Below are 13,238 nucleotides of genomic sequence, written 5' to 3' on the forward strand. Positions count from 1 at the left end.
CTGAAACAGAAAGGCCTGGAGAAATCACTGAAACAACCTGCTGACTGGCCCGTGAGCTACTGTAAAGCCTCACCTGCCTGCCTCACCTGCCTGCCTCACCTGTGCTGTGAGAACGTAAAGAGAGAAAACACAAGAGCCCTGGCTCCGAGGCCTTTCCGGAGCTGCCCTGGCTTCAGTCCGCAGGCCGAGGGGAGTGGGAATCTTTTCTGGAAGTATGGATTAGTGTTATCTCCAGGGCAACGCATGTGCGTGTTTACATCTGAGGGCTCAGGCAGACTTCTTGACATCCTGATAAATGGTAAATTTTACACATCTGTTGTCTCTCTTGAGCCTGGCCTTTCGGGGTCAGAGTGCAAACGCTTGTATAAAATGTCCCCAATCCCTGGGTCAGGACTGTCAACTTGTTGGGTTGTTTGGTTCTAGCCGCCTGTACTTTTCTAGGGAGCTTTGCTTTCCAGACCCGCCGCCTTCACTTTGAGGGAGGGCTGCCGCCTGCAGGAGGCCCCGCCCAAAGGGCCCAGGGTGCCTGCCCTCCTCTCTGCAGCCTTCCTTGGACCCGGTTCTGCTGGGATTAACACAATCCAGAAAAAAATGAGGGTTTTGTTTTCTTCCTTTGTATTTTGTTTTAAATCAATCACCGTGAAAAAGCAGGCTAATAAAACAGGTTTTTTCCCCCTGTAATAATAAAGTCATTGAAGCAGAAACCGGACAGAGAAGCCTCTGTCACAGGAACATTGGGACTCCAGGGGCCTTGGTAAGTAAAATCTGTGGTGCCTAAATTGTCTTTGTTGCTGAAGTTTCTGCAGACAACCTCTGTTTGGCAAATGGGACACTGAAGGGTCTCAGGTTCAGGTTCAAGAGGGACACTAAGCAGGACTGCTGGGCGAAGAAGCTTCTTACAAGAGTTTTAGTGCTGTGAGCAGACGGACAGATGGATAGAGGTAGCAAGTGCTCTGAGTACACAGCCACAGCAGATGGGCAAAGCTCCGGCTTTGGCACGGCAGAGCGAGAGTACTCTGGGGAGAAGTGAGCCCTGTGGAGTTGGGGCCATGTCTATGGCTCTGTGAGATACGGAGACAACTCTACAGCAGGAGCCTGCAACCAGATTTGCTCATTCCCTAGCAGGTAGCAGGGAACCTGGTGCGGACCAGGATACATGGCCTCCAACAGGCTTCCCCGGGTAAGAAATGCTGGCACCTGGCAGTCAGTTAGCTCAGGCTTTCCAGAGCAATCGGGTGCCCATCAGTGTCCGTAGGAGGGGAGCAGCTGCAGGCAGCACTATCAGGCAGAAACCCATGCTCCAGACGGTCAGCTGAAGAGGCCAGGCTGGGCCTGTGTCCCAGAACCCCACAGCATGACTATAACACAAGAAAACAAGCAGAGATCAAGAAACAGGAGGGGACAGCCAATAGGTAGTGCCTGGGGTCTCATCCAAGGGTGGGGAGAACAGGCTGTCACTGCCCATGTCTATCTTGATGGCCTGGAGCAAATGCATAGCAGGAGGCTCTCTCCAGCTCTGTAAGGAAAAGGGAAAGACAGAATGTGCAAGGAAGTGAAGACTGTACCAGCAATCTCCTTCATCTGCCCAACCGTCAGGACCACAGCTTCCAGTTAGTTCCCCAGCGACAGACCCTGGTCCCCTTTAGGCTCCAGAATACACTAAAAGAACAACCCCAGACTCAGTAGCATGCAAACAACAAAGAGCTTTTATTCTGTAGAGTCCAGTGTGCTGGAGCCACCACCTCCCCAACATGAAGGTGGCCAAGTGGGGAGTTCAAATGCCCCTTTTAAAGCCAGGAGGGGAGTTCCTACTTGGCTGCATGACTCTGATTGGGGTTGGTGGGTGCATGGAGGCTACCTGACTCTGTGACTCCGGTCAGAACTTAGGTGCCTTTCAAACAGGTAGCTAAGCAACCTTGTCCTCCCCAGGCCAGATGCCTCTGCTGTTTCTGGTTGGTTGCCCTTTCACTGTGGTTTTCCTGTAACTCTTAGGTTGTTCTGTCTAGCAGGAAATGGAGCCCATCATGGAGCTGGTCAGGCTTCTGTAGGAAGGCTGCCTCAGTCCCTGACAGAGGGACTGACTGCACACAACTCTGAAACCTCACTCCTTGCACCCAGAGATTTGGGTGCTGTTTCCTTCTCTTCCTGTGGCCTTTTTCTTTCCATTCAGACTCTTTTTTTATTTTCTTTATTTAGAGACAGGGTCTCACTACAAAGCCCTGAATGACTCCGAGCTTGGTCTGTAGACTGGGCTAGCCTCAGACTCACAGAGTTCCACCTGCCTCTGCCTCCCAAGTGCTGGGATTAAAGGCCCGTTCCACCCTGTCCAGCCTCTCTTCTTTTAAGCATCAGTTTTTCTTTTAACGGAAGGAAAGGAGCTCATGAGCCTCCACCCTACTGAGGCACTGTGGGCAGCTGATGTCTTCTGAAGAAGAGGCAATTTTTTTAAGGGTAGGGCCTGGTGGTCTGCCATGCTCAGATGCACAATGCCACACAAACTGGACTGGGTGGATTATTTAAAAAAAGATAGCCTGCTGGTGTGGTGGCGCATGCCTTTGATCCCAGCACTGGAGAGGGAGAGGCAGGCAGATCGCTGTGAGTTCCAGGCCAGGCTGTTCTACAAAGTGAGTCCAGGACAACCAAGGCTACACAAAGAAACCCTGTCTTGAAAACCTAAACCAAAAAAAAAAAAAAAAAAAAAAGTCTGGGGGGAGGTAAGGAAGATAGGCAGATCTGGGGGAAATTAGGAGGAGGAGTGGGAGTGAATATTATTAAAATACATCACATAAAATTCTCAGAGAGATTAAAATATTTTAATTAAAATCCTCTTAGTAACAACAGGATGAGAAATAAAATCAAATGTTAATCTAGACAATGGCTTGCCAAGAATTCTTCTGTCTGAGATTGGAGATGCAGCTTTTTGGTACAAGGCCCTGGTCAATTCCCAGAACCGAGGGGAAAGACAATAGCATTTTGTGTCTCAAAGAGTCAACATGAGTTTTCCTTGGTACTCTGAGCGCCCCCCCCCCCCTTTTTTTTAAGTTTATGGGCAGCAACCCTGGTTCATTTGCTACTTGGCATTAGGATCTAGCTGAACCAGCTATGTCTAGGTTGAGGAGGGACATCGACAGATCACCAGTGCCACCTGCTGGTCCAATTCCCATCAAGAGCAAAGCTCACTGGCCCCTTAACTTTAAGCCTCCCTTCCCTGGCACATTGCTCACACTCAGCAATACTCAAGCCAGTGGTCATGTGTATGGCAGTTAGCTTACATTCGTGCTCTAATGCACATATCTTACAGTTCAGCCCGGAACACGCCACTCAGCTGTCTTAGTTATTCACATCATTGAACCGCCACAATCCATTTTAGAACATTCTCACAAAGGAAATTTTTTCTTCACTCACAGTCACTGCCTTCTTCACCCTAGGTAAGTACCCGTCTTATTCCTGTCTTCACGTGTTGATCCGTCCTAGACTTTTCTATAAGAGGAAGCATTAAATAAATAGCCTTTTTATGTCTGGCTTATTCCTTTCAGCACTATATTGTCAAAGCAGGCGCTAACTACTAAACTACCCCAACTCCACCAATACTTTTGTTTGGTTTTTGTTTTTTAGTAAATTCTCTCTGTTATATAGCTCTGGTTGTCCTGGAACTTGCTATGTAGACCAGGCTGGCCTTGAACTCACAGAGATCTGTCCTTGCCCCGCCTCTGCCTCTGCCTCAAGACCTGGGTTCAAAGGTGTGTACCACAACCACATCAGGCCAGACTGTTCTTCAAAGAAACTACGTCATTTTACTTTTTGTTTTTATGTTTATTTATTTACTGAGAACAGGGCACCTATGCCACAGTGTGTGTGTGTGTGTGTGTGTGTGTGTGTGTGTGTGTGTGTGTGTGTGTAGGTCAGATGATTGGGAATGGGTTGGATTTTTGTTCTTTTGGTTTTCTTTTGGTTTTGTTTTCTGTTTTGTGTGGGTCCAAGGACTCAAACTCAGATTGTCAGACTCTGTGGGAAGAGCCTTTAGTCGCTAAGCCATCTTGCAGGCCCAACAATTTCTACCAGCAGCCTATGATGGCGCCAGCCTCTGCAAAGCCCCACCAGCACTTACTATCTGATTTCAGGCACTAGTCATATAAAACACTGTATTGTTTTTCCCTCATTTGTAATATCTTGGCACCCTTGCTGAGTTGTGTCTTGTTTTATTTTATTATGCTTTAGACAGGTTTTAATTGTGTCACCCAGGTGTGGTCTTGTTCAGTTTGACATGGAATCATGTCCAGGCCAAGGAGGACCTTTTTCCCTAAAGTTCCAAGGACATCTGGGTAGAATCATTCCCCAGGAGTGGCCAGAGGGTGGGGATGACTAATTAGAGGACTGGGAAAGATGAGGAACAGTGGCTCAATGGTTTGTGCAGAGGATCTCTGTAGAGGCCAGGGAGAGGAGGGAAGCATAGAGCCAGGATACAGGGAGTGGCAGGTGAGAGTGTGTGTGTGTGTGTGTGTGGCTGTGGCTGTGGCTGTGGCGGTTTGGATGAGGTGGTCCCCATAGGCTGGTATATTATATTTGAGAACAGTTAGTGCAGGGTCCTAATGCTGTGACCCTTTAATACAGTTGCTCATGTTGTGGTGACCCCAACCATAAACTTTTCCATTGCTACTTCATAACTGTAGTTTTGCTACTACTATGAATCATAATGTAAATATCTGTATTCTCTGGTTGTCTTAGGTAACCAATGTGAAAGGGTCCTTGACCCCCAAAGGGGCTATTCTCATTTAGTGTTCTCTCTCTCTCTCTCTCTCTCTCTGCCTCTTGCTTGTGGACCAGATGTAAGCTCTCAGCTACTGTTCCATGCCTGCTCTGCCTGTTGCCATGCTCCCTGCCATGACTGTCACAGGCTCTAAACCCCTGGAACCATGAGCCCCAAATTAAATGCTTTCTTTTCTAAGTTGCCTGGTCAAAGTGTTTTGTCTCAGCAATATAAAAATCGCTAAGATGTGTGTGTACTTACGTGTGTGTGTGTGTATAAATGTATCCATAATAATTAAAGAAGGAAGGCTGAGGCAGGTGGATCTCTGAGTTTGAGGACAGTGTGGTCTATAGAATGAGTTCCAGGACAACTAGGGATATGCAGAGAAACCCTGGCTCAAAAAAAAAAAAAAAAAAAAAAAAAGCAGCATAGCATAAGCCTTTGACGGTTCATGCCTCTTTAATATCTCAGCATTGGAAACTTGGGAGGCAGAGGCTGGCAGATCTCTGTGTTACAGGCCAGCATGGTTTACAAAGTGAGCTGCAGGACAACAGGGCTACACAGAAAAAAAAAAAACTGTCTCAAAAAAAAAAAACAAAAGAAAAAGAAGGAGGCTGGAGGAGGAGAAAAAGGAAGATGGATGAGAAGGAGGATGGAAGAGGAGAATGGAGGAGGAAGAGGAGGTGGAGGAGGCTGAAGGAGGAGGATGGAGGAGGAAGAGGAGGTGGAGGAGGCTGAAGGAAGAGGATGGAGGAGGGGAGAAGGAGAATAGAGGAGGAAGATGGAGGAGGATGGAGGAGGGGAGAAGGAAAATGGAGGAGGAGAAATAGGATGGAGGAGGAAAATGGAGGAGGAGGATGTGAAATTTCCAGGAAGAGTTGGGGGGACATGGGAGGAGATGGGGGGCAAGCAGGGAAGGGAGGGAGTGATGTAGATGAAGTATTCATGTATAAAGTTTTCCAAGAAAATGACATGCTGGACAATTTGTCAGTAGTTAAGAGCACTGACTGCTCTTCTAAAGGACCCAGGTTCAATTCCCAGCATCCATATGGCAGATCACAACCCTTTGTAACTCTAGTATCATGGTACCCAATGTTCCCTTCTGGCCTCCGTGGGCACCAGGCATGCTCTAGGTACACAACCAACTTGTAGGAAAAATACCCATACCCAAACAGTTTTAATAATTAAATTAAAATTTAGCCTTTAAAAAGTATATATGTGTATATGTTTTTAAAAATCCATTCGTTTTGAAAAGGAAGCATTGGGGAAAGTTGTGAGGAGACGCACACTTCTGCTTCAGCTGTCTCTGGTCACTTCAGCGGGACTCTCACCAAGCAGCAGCACTGGGGAGCAGCTATAGGAAAGCGTTGGAAGGCCCAGCCCTGGAGCTAATTTTGATTGTCATTGGCCACAGGCTTCATCTCTCTTGGCGCTGCTGCTGCTGGGGCAGGGAATGGCCTCCTCCTTCTCCCCTCCCTGCTCTGGGCTGCTGGAGAAGCTCTTCCAGTACATCGACCTCCACCAGGACGAGTTTGTGCAGGTAGGACCAGCTGCCTGTGATGCTCCAGTTGCTCCTCTGAGAACCCAGTGGTGTCAGTTCACTGGGAGGTGTGGGATCTCGTGCCTGGCAATGTGATTCCACTCACAATGGTGATGGCCTCTTAGGTTAACATCTCCGTGCTCTCCAGGTGATGGTGCACGCCTTAGATCCCAGCACTTGGGCAGCAGAGGCGGGCAGATCTGTGTTCCAGGCCGGCCTGGTCTAGGCCACACAACGAAACCCTGCCTCAGGAAAAGAAAATCAGTGCTCATTAGAGAACCCTTGGTTAGCTTCTGGAAAGACACTCTTTGTCCCTGGCTGTCTCTGTCTCTGTCCCTGTCCCATCACCTCTGTGGAGATCATGATTACTCTAGTCCATCAAGTAGCCCACTGACAATATTCCCTGGTTCCCAGAGATTCCAGATGGAACAGGAGAACTTTTTACACATGAGGAGAGGAGGAGAGGAGGGGAGAAAGGGAGGAAAAGAGGAAGAGGGGAGGAGAGGGAGGGGAAGGAGGAGCAGGAAGGGAGGAGGAGGAGGAAAGGAGAAAGAGGGGAGAGTGGGAAGGGGAGGGAGGAGCAGGAGGGGCAGGTTCTTATGTCTCACCGGGGAAATTTCCCTCTCCCCTCTCTACTGTCTCTTGTCCACTCTGTGCTCTGTCAGCATCTGGGCCCGTGACCACAGCCTTCTCCACACCTATTCAGGCAGCTGTTTTGTTTGTTTGTTGTTTTGAGACAGCATCACATGTAGCCCAGGCTAGCCGGACCTCATCACCTAGGAGAGGATGACCCAAGTTCCTGACCCTCCTGCCCCCAGCTCCCAGGTGCTAGGCCTGCAGGTGCGGTGAGCATTGGTGTGCTTGACTTCCCACACCAAGCTGGTTCATCTAGAGCCTCCTTTAGTGTCACCAGACTTCACGTTCTACACCCCCAGTGTTGCATCAGTCAGTTGGCCAATGTTAAGGAGATTGTCCTGTGAACAGAAACAAAGCCTTTGTGTTTCATGGGAAAGGCGCAAAGCTGACTTCCAGGCCAACATTCTAGACATGGCCTCCATGTAATCCTTCATCCTCTATCCTAGTTACCCGACAGAACCAGCTCTTGGGTTTCCAGAATTCAAGCAGAATCTCCAGAGTCTGTTGAGACACCATGTCTCATGGGTGCCGAGGGCAGTGTGGGCTTTCAGGCAGAGTACCCCTCTTCCAGCCTCCTCAAACTTCCCATTCACTATGGGGGAGTGTCAGCAGCTCCTTCCCTTCACACTCCAGCTGGAAAATGTAAAACCTAGTATTCCTTGAGTAAATTCCCTTGGGATAAAAAAAAAAAATGTAGATGCTTTAACCACAAAAGAAAAATCAAACTAAAGGAAGAAGCAGTCAAGATTGGCTATCCAAAACAGATGCCATTTCCCATTAAAATCAGAGATGCTCTGCCAGGCGTGGTGGGGCACACCTGAATACCAGCACTTCTGAGGCAGAAAGGAGAGTTCACAGCTCTCAGTTATTCCAGTTTACACAGTACCAAAAAGTCTCTTCTTAAGCAATTCTGGTTCTGACAATAGACCATGGGTGATGATTTCAAATTACCCCACTGTGGGCATCCTTAGTGAATGTTTGCTGAGTCCTATGACACAGTGGCCACCTGTCCATGTGGAATTAGGGAGCATCCTCTTCTTCTAAAAAGTTAATTAATTTATTTGCATGTGTGTGTGCCTGTTTGAATGTATGTGTACCATGTGTGTTCAGGAACCCTGAGGAGCCAGAAGAGGGTGCTAGATACCATGCTCTGCAGTTACATGGAGTTGTGAGTCAGCATGAGGGTGTGGGGCCTTTGCAAGAGCAGCAATTGCTCTTAACCACTGAGCCAACTCTCCAGCCCCACTTCTCCCTTGCAGCTGAAAACCTGAGGTGGAAAGGTTGAGGAGTCCCCAAAGCCATGTGATGCCACAGGCTGAGGCAGGTTGGGTAACTAAACTCATACATTGAGGAGTTCTAGTCCTGGCCATGCTGCCTAGAGGATCAAAAGTGCAAGGAAGGGCTGACTGCATTCTCTCAACCTACCCTACCACATCTTTGGTATTAGATACTTCTGGTCATCTATCGTGTGTGTGTGTGTGTGTGTGTGTGTGTGTGCGCGCGCGCACTCATGTAAGCCAATGGTCAATGGTGTATGTTTTTCTCGGGTGCTGTCCAATTTGACGTTTTTTGTTTTGTCTCGTTGTTAGTTTGTTTTGAAACCAGAGTCTTATTGATTTTTCAGATAGACTCAGCTGGATGGCCTTTGAGCCGCAGGGATCCACCTGTCTTTGCCTTACCTGCTCTAGGATTACAAGTGTGGGCCTCAGTGTCCAGATTATGTTTTACAGAGTCAGCCCCGAGGGACTGAATTTGGGTTCTCACGCTCATGAGGCAAGCTTTTCTGACTGGGATATCGTGTCACTCCCTGTTCTTGAAAGCCACTGTGTTAATGAGTAGGATTCCATGAACTAAAGTGTGTTTAGGGGCTTGTCTCCCATCAGCCCCTACCCAGCTGAAGGGCTCTTGTGCCCACCTCACTGCTCCCTTGTTGTCTCTCTTCACAGACCCTGAAGGAGTGGGTGGCCATTGAGAGTGACTCTGTGCAGCCGGTGCCTCGGCTCCGACAGGAGCTCTTCCGGATGATGGCCTTGGCTGCAGACAAGCTCCGACAGCTGGGAGCTGGAGTGAATTCTGTAGACTTGGGCTCTCAGCAGGTGCCAGGGGCTCCTTCCAGCTCAGGGCCCACCATGTCCATGGCCATGCCTTCCTTAGGTGGTATCAAGGGAAGGACTCACTCAGACCATCTTTCCAATGCCCACAGAGTCCAGGTTTCCCACAGAGTGAAACATTCCACCCAGTCCAAAATGAGACTGTGCTGTGGACTTCTGGTCATGGCAGGACTGGGGCAGATTAAGAATGAAATGGAGGCCATGAGCGTGGGTCACCTTGCTATTGGGAGACCTGCCCCATTGGTTCTGTCCATTGCCTTTTCTTGCAAGCACAGGCAGCTTCCTGAAAGAAGAGTTGAAGAGTGTGTTCTTTCCTCGGAGCCTGTCTTAGTCAGGGTTCCCATTGCTGCAATGAAACACCGTGACCGAAAAGAAACCCGGGGAGGAAAGGGCTTATTTGGCTAATACTGCCACATCACCATTCATCACTGAAGGAAGTCAGGACAGGAACTCAGATGGGCTGAATCATGGAAGCAGGAGCTGATGCAGATACTTACTGACTTGCTTCCCTTGTTCAGCCTGACTTCTTATAGAACCCAGGACCATCAGACCAGAGGCAGCTCACTCACAATGGGCCGGCCCTCCCCTACCAACCACTAATTAAGAAAATGCCCCACAGCTGGATCTTATGGAGGCATTTTCTCAAGTGAGGTGCCTTCCTTTTGGATAACTCTATCTTGTGTCAAGTCGACATAAAACCAGCCAGCACATGACCATTGCTTAGAGCCATTGTTGTTCTACCATGGATGGCAGAGCTGTATCAAAACATCCAATGTCTCCTGTTTTAGCAGTGAGAACTTCAGAATCATCAAAGATTTCCAGCATTTGGCAAATCTGCTGCTTTAAGCCATTTGAGGTCTGAGTTCTTGACGAACACTTCTAAAGACAGTGCGTTATTTGGTATTGGATATCTAATAACTACTGATAATCATAATCCCAGCGCTGCTTCACATGGCTATTAAAAGTGTATCATGGCATACACTTTTTGTTTTTGGTTTTTGGGTTTATTTGTTTATTTGAGACAAATCCTCACCATGCAGCCTTGGCTGCCCTAGAACTCACACTATAAACCAGGCTGGTTCAAAGGCATGGGGCTTTGCCTGCCTTGGCTCTTTAGTCCTGAAATTAAAGACACACATCACCATAGCCAGCCATTGTATATGTTTTAGAGATGGAGAAAGGGTTGCTTAGAAATGTCATGTTGCCTTACAGGGACTCGGGGGTAGAGTAGACAGGACTCTTGTTCGGACATTCTGGAAGAAGAATGGGTTCTCCTTGTCAGGGTTTCGTTTGTCTGCTTTGTTTTAATATTGTGACCCACTGTCCCACAGATGCCTGATGGGCAGAGTCTTCGCATCCCTCCCACCATACTGGCTGAGCTGGGAAATGATGCCAAGAAGCCCACGGTATGCTTTTATGGGCACTTGGACGTGCAGCCAGCCCAGAGAGAGGACGGCTGGCTCACAGACCCCTATACACTCACAGAGGTGGATGGTCAGTGTCTTCTGGTTCTAGGTGGAGCATGTTCATAGTGCAGGCTGGGCACAGAGTCAAAGACTGTCCCGGTCTTTAGCTATGGTTGAAAATGATCAGAACTAGGTGGTTGAGGACTATACCATGCTACTCCAGAGGTTGGAGAAAGACTCACAATTTCAAGCCAAACCTGTGATTCAAACTGAGTTTGAGGCCAGTCTGAGCAACTGAGTGAGACCATATCTCAAAATAAAAAGTAAAAAAAGAAAAAGAAAAAGAAAGAAAGAAAGAAAGGAAGGAAGGAAGGAAGGAAGGAAGGAAGGAAGGAAGGAAGGAAGAAAGGAAGGAAGGAAAAGTGAAAAAAGAAAAAGAAAGAAAGAAAGAAAGAAAGAAAGAAAGAAAGAAAGAAAGAAAGAAAGAAAGAAAGAGAGGAAGGGAGGGAGGAAGGAATGAAGGAAGGAAAAGACATATAGCTCAATAGTAAAATGCTTGTCCTGCATACACCAGGTCCTAGATTTGATCACACACACACACACACACACACACACACACACACACACACACACCAGAGAATGGGGGGATTGAGAGAAGTCCTGTTTTCATGTCCGTGAAGTTTATTTCCTTACATTTGTGAAAGACACAATGAACTTTGTGCCTTTGTGCCCCTCAGGGGGTGAGCTCTTGCCCAGTGGAAACAGTTGTCTAGGTCACAGTTGTTTTTTAAGGCAGATTGAATTTGAATTTGTTAAAGAAAAGAAGAAGGAAAGTCAATAGAGATGTACACACATCTCTATTTCATTATTCTTCCAATAAAAAAATGTCAGCACGAGAAACGATGCTATGTGCTGTTCAGCAAGCCCTCAGGGGCCAGCAAGGAACTTGAACAAAACAACTAAGTTCTTCTAAGATTGGTGAATGGTGTGTGTTTAGACTAGCTTCTTTTATGTGACTGGTGTTGTATATAAGAATTTATGCTTTGTGTTTTCTTTGTTTTGCTTTTGTTTTTTAGACAGTGTCTCACTTTTCCCGGTCTATTCTTCAACTAGCTCTTGCCACCTTCCAAAGGCTGGGTTACAGGTGTGCACCACCACACCTAACAATTTGCAATTTCAGAGAAAGATTTTTTTACCTGGAATGTTAGAAATTACCGTTAAAATTATTACTCATAAATTTTTAGCTACTGATCCCAAACCAGCCCTCATCTCAAAGGGAATAAGAGGTAGTTTATTCTGCAGCTGGAGGAGTGCTGAGAGCTTGAGCGCGTAGCTGCTGTTCCAGGGGCCTGGGCTTAGTTCCAAGCACCCACAGCTCAGGACCACATGTTATAGGGGACCTGACACCCGTTTCCGGCCTTTGATCTGGCATACCAGCCTGTGAAAGGAACATCCATACATATAAGTAAAATTTTTAAAAATATTTTTAGATGGTAGAATATTCTGGAGACAAATATAAGTGACTTTGGCCCAGGAACACAGATTCACATTTCTCAAAATAACATGTTCTACGTGGAAGTGGTCATATGAGATTTTATTAGTCAAAGAACAAAGGAAGTCATCACTTTTGTCAAATACACATACATGGGTCACATAAAAAAAATCTGTGTAGGTTTCAGATACCGTCTGAACTCTGATGGCAGAGTTTGCTTTTGAGTTGGTGGAACTTAGGGTCTACTCACACATTCTCCAAGCTTTAGGGATCATAAGTGCCCTGACCCGCAGGGCTTCAACGGGGTTCCTAAGGAGGAGATTGGAAGGAATGGTGGGGAAGGGACAAGAAGCACAAGAAATGAAGGTCAAGTCTGTTTGTCTGATCAGAGCCTCATTTATTAAAAATTTTTTACCCAACTTATATAGGGAGAAGGCAGGAAAGGGGAGAAGGTTAATTTACTACTGCAGGAGATAGGAAGAGTGCTTTCATGGGTTAAATATTGCACCTGCAAGATACCGTAAGGATGTTTTCTTAAGCTATCTCACGGATGCTCTAAAACTAACAGACGGATGTCCTCACAATCTATCACTCATGATTTAGGGTCTTAGGTAACTCTTTCACTAAATAGCTTTAGGTCTCCACTAAATGACCTTTGCTCACTACTTGGCTTTGGCTTCAGTAAATAGCTTTGTCTCCACTAGATAGCTTTGGTTCACTGTTTGACTTTGGCTTTAGTAGATAGCTTTGGCTCCCAGCACATAAGGAGGTTCAGATCAGATACAGATGACAAACAGTTCTATCCTAAAATGCTCGGCTTTGGTCTGCAATATTTTAAGTAATATAATCACAAAGCTCAATTGCCTGACCCTGTAGGAATTTCTAACACAGGTGCAGCTTTTCCTTAAGCTCAGAACTTGAGTTCACGTAACTTAGTAACTTCACAGACATGCTTGCACTGTTTTGACATCTTCTCCTTCCATTTTTAAAGGAAAACTCTACGGCCGGGGAGCAACAGACAACAAGGGCCCTGTGCTGGCCTGGGTTAATGCTGTGAGCGCCTTCCGAGCTCTGGGACAGGTGGGTGGCCCGCTGTGCTGAGAGGGAGGGCGGTGGCTGTGAACATGCTTTGAGCTGTGCACCCGGTCCTCAGCACACTGCTCGACTTACCTTCCACACAGCAATCTTGAGTGCGTATTACCGTCACAGCCACTTTAAAGAGAAAAGCAAAGCTTGGGAAATTTGGGGAATGTACTCAGAGCACCCCAGCCAGACAGCAGTCATCCTAGAAGCTTGGACTCCAGCC

General features: G+C 47.2%; 1 protein-coding gene across 2 annotated transcripts in view; it reads left to right on the top strand.

Moving 5' to 3' along the window:
• Positions 1-555: 555 nt before the first annotated feature.
• Positions 556-13,238, top strand: part of Cndp1 (carnosine dipeptidase 1) — a 31,623-nt gene continuing 18,940 nt past the window's right edge. For both annotated transcript variants that reach the window (XM_060376891.1, XM_021648773.2), the window contains exons 1-5: positions 556-754; positions 6,162-6,287; positions 8,870-9,019; positions 10,366-10,528; positions 12,924-13,012. In XM_060376891.1, coding sequence (XP_060232874.1) covers positions 6,201-6,287; positions 8,870-9,019; positions 10,366-10,528; positions 12,924-13,012 — 489 coding nt within the window. In that variant the 5' untranslated portion in view covers positions 556-754; positions 6,162-6,200. The remainder of the gene's footprint in view (positions 755-6,161; positions 6,288-8,869; positions 9,020-10,365; positions 10,529-12,923; positions 13,013-13,238) is intronic.

Source organism: Meriones unguiculatus, chromosome 2, assembly GCF_030254825.1.
Source record: "Meriones unguiculatus strain TT.TT164.6M chromosome 2, Bangor_MerUng_6.1, whole genome shotgun sequence".
NCBI lineage: Eukaryota > Metazoa > Chordata > Mammalia > Rodentia > Muridae > Meriones > Meriones unguiculatus.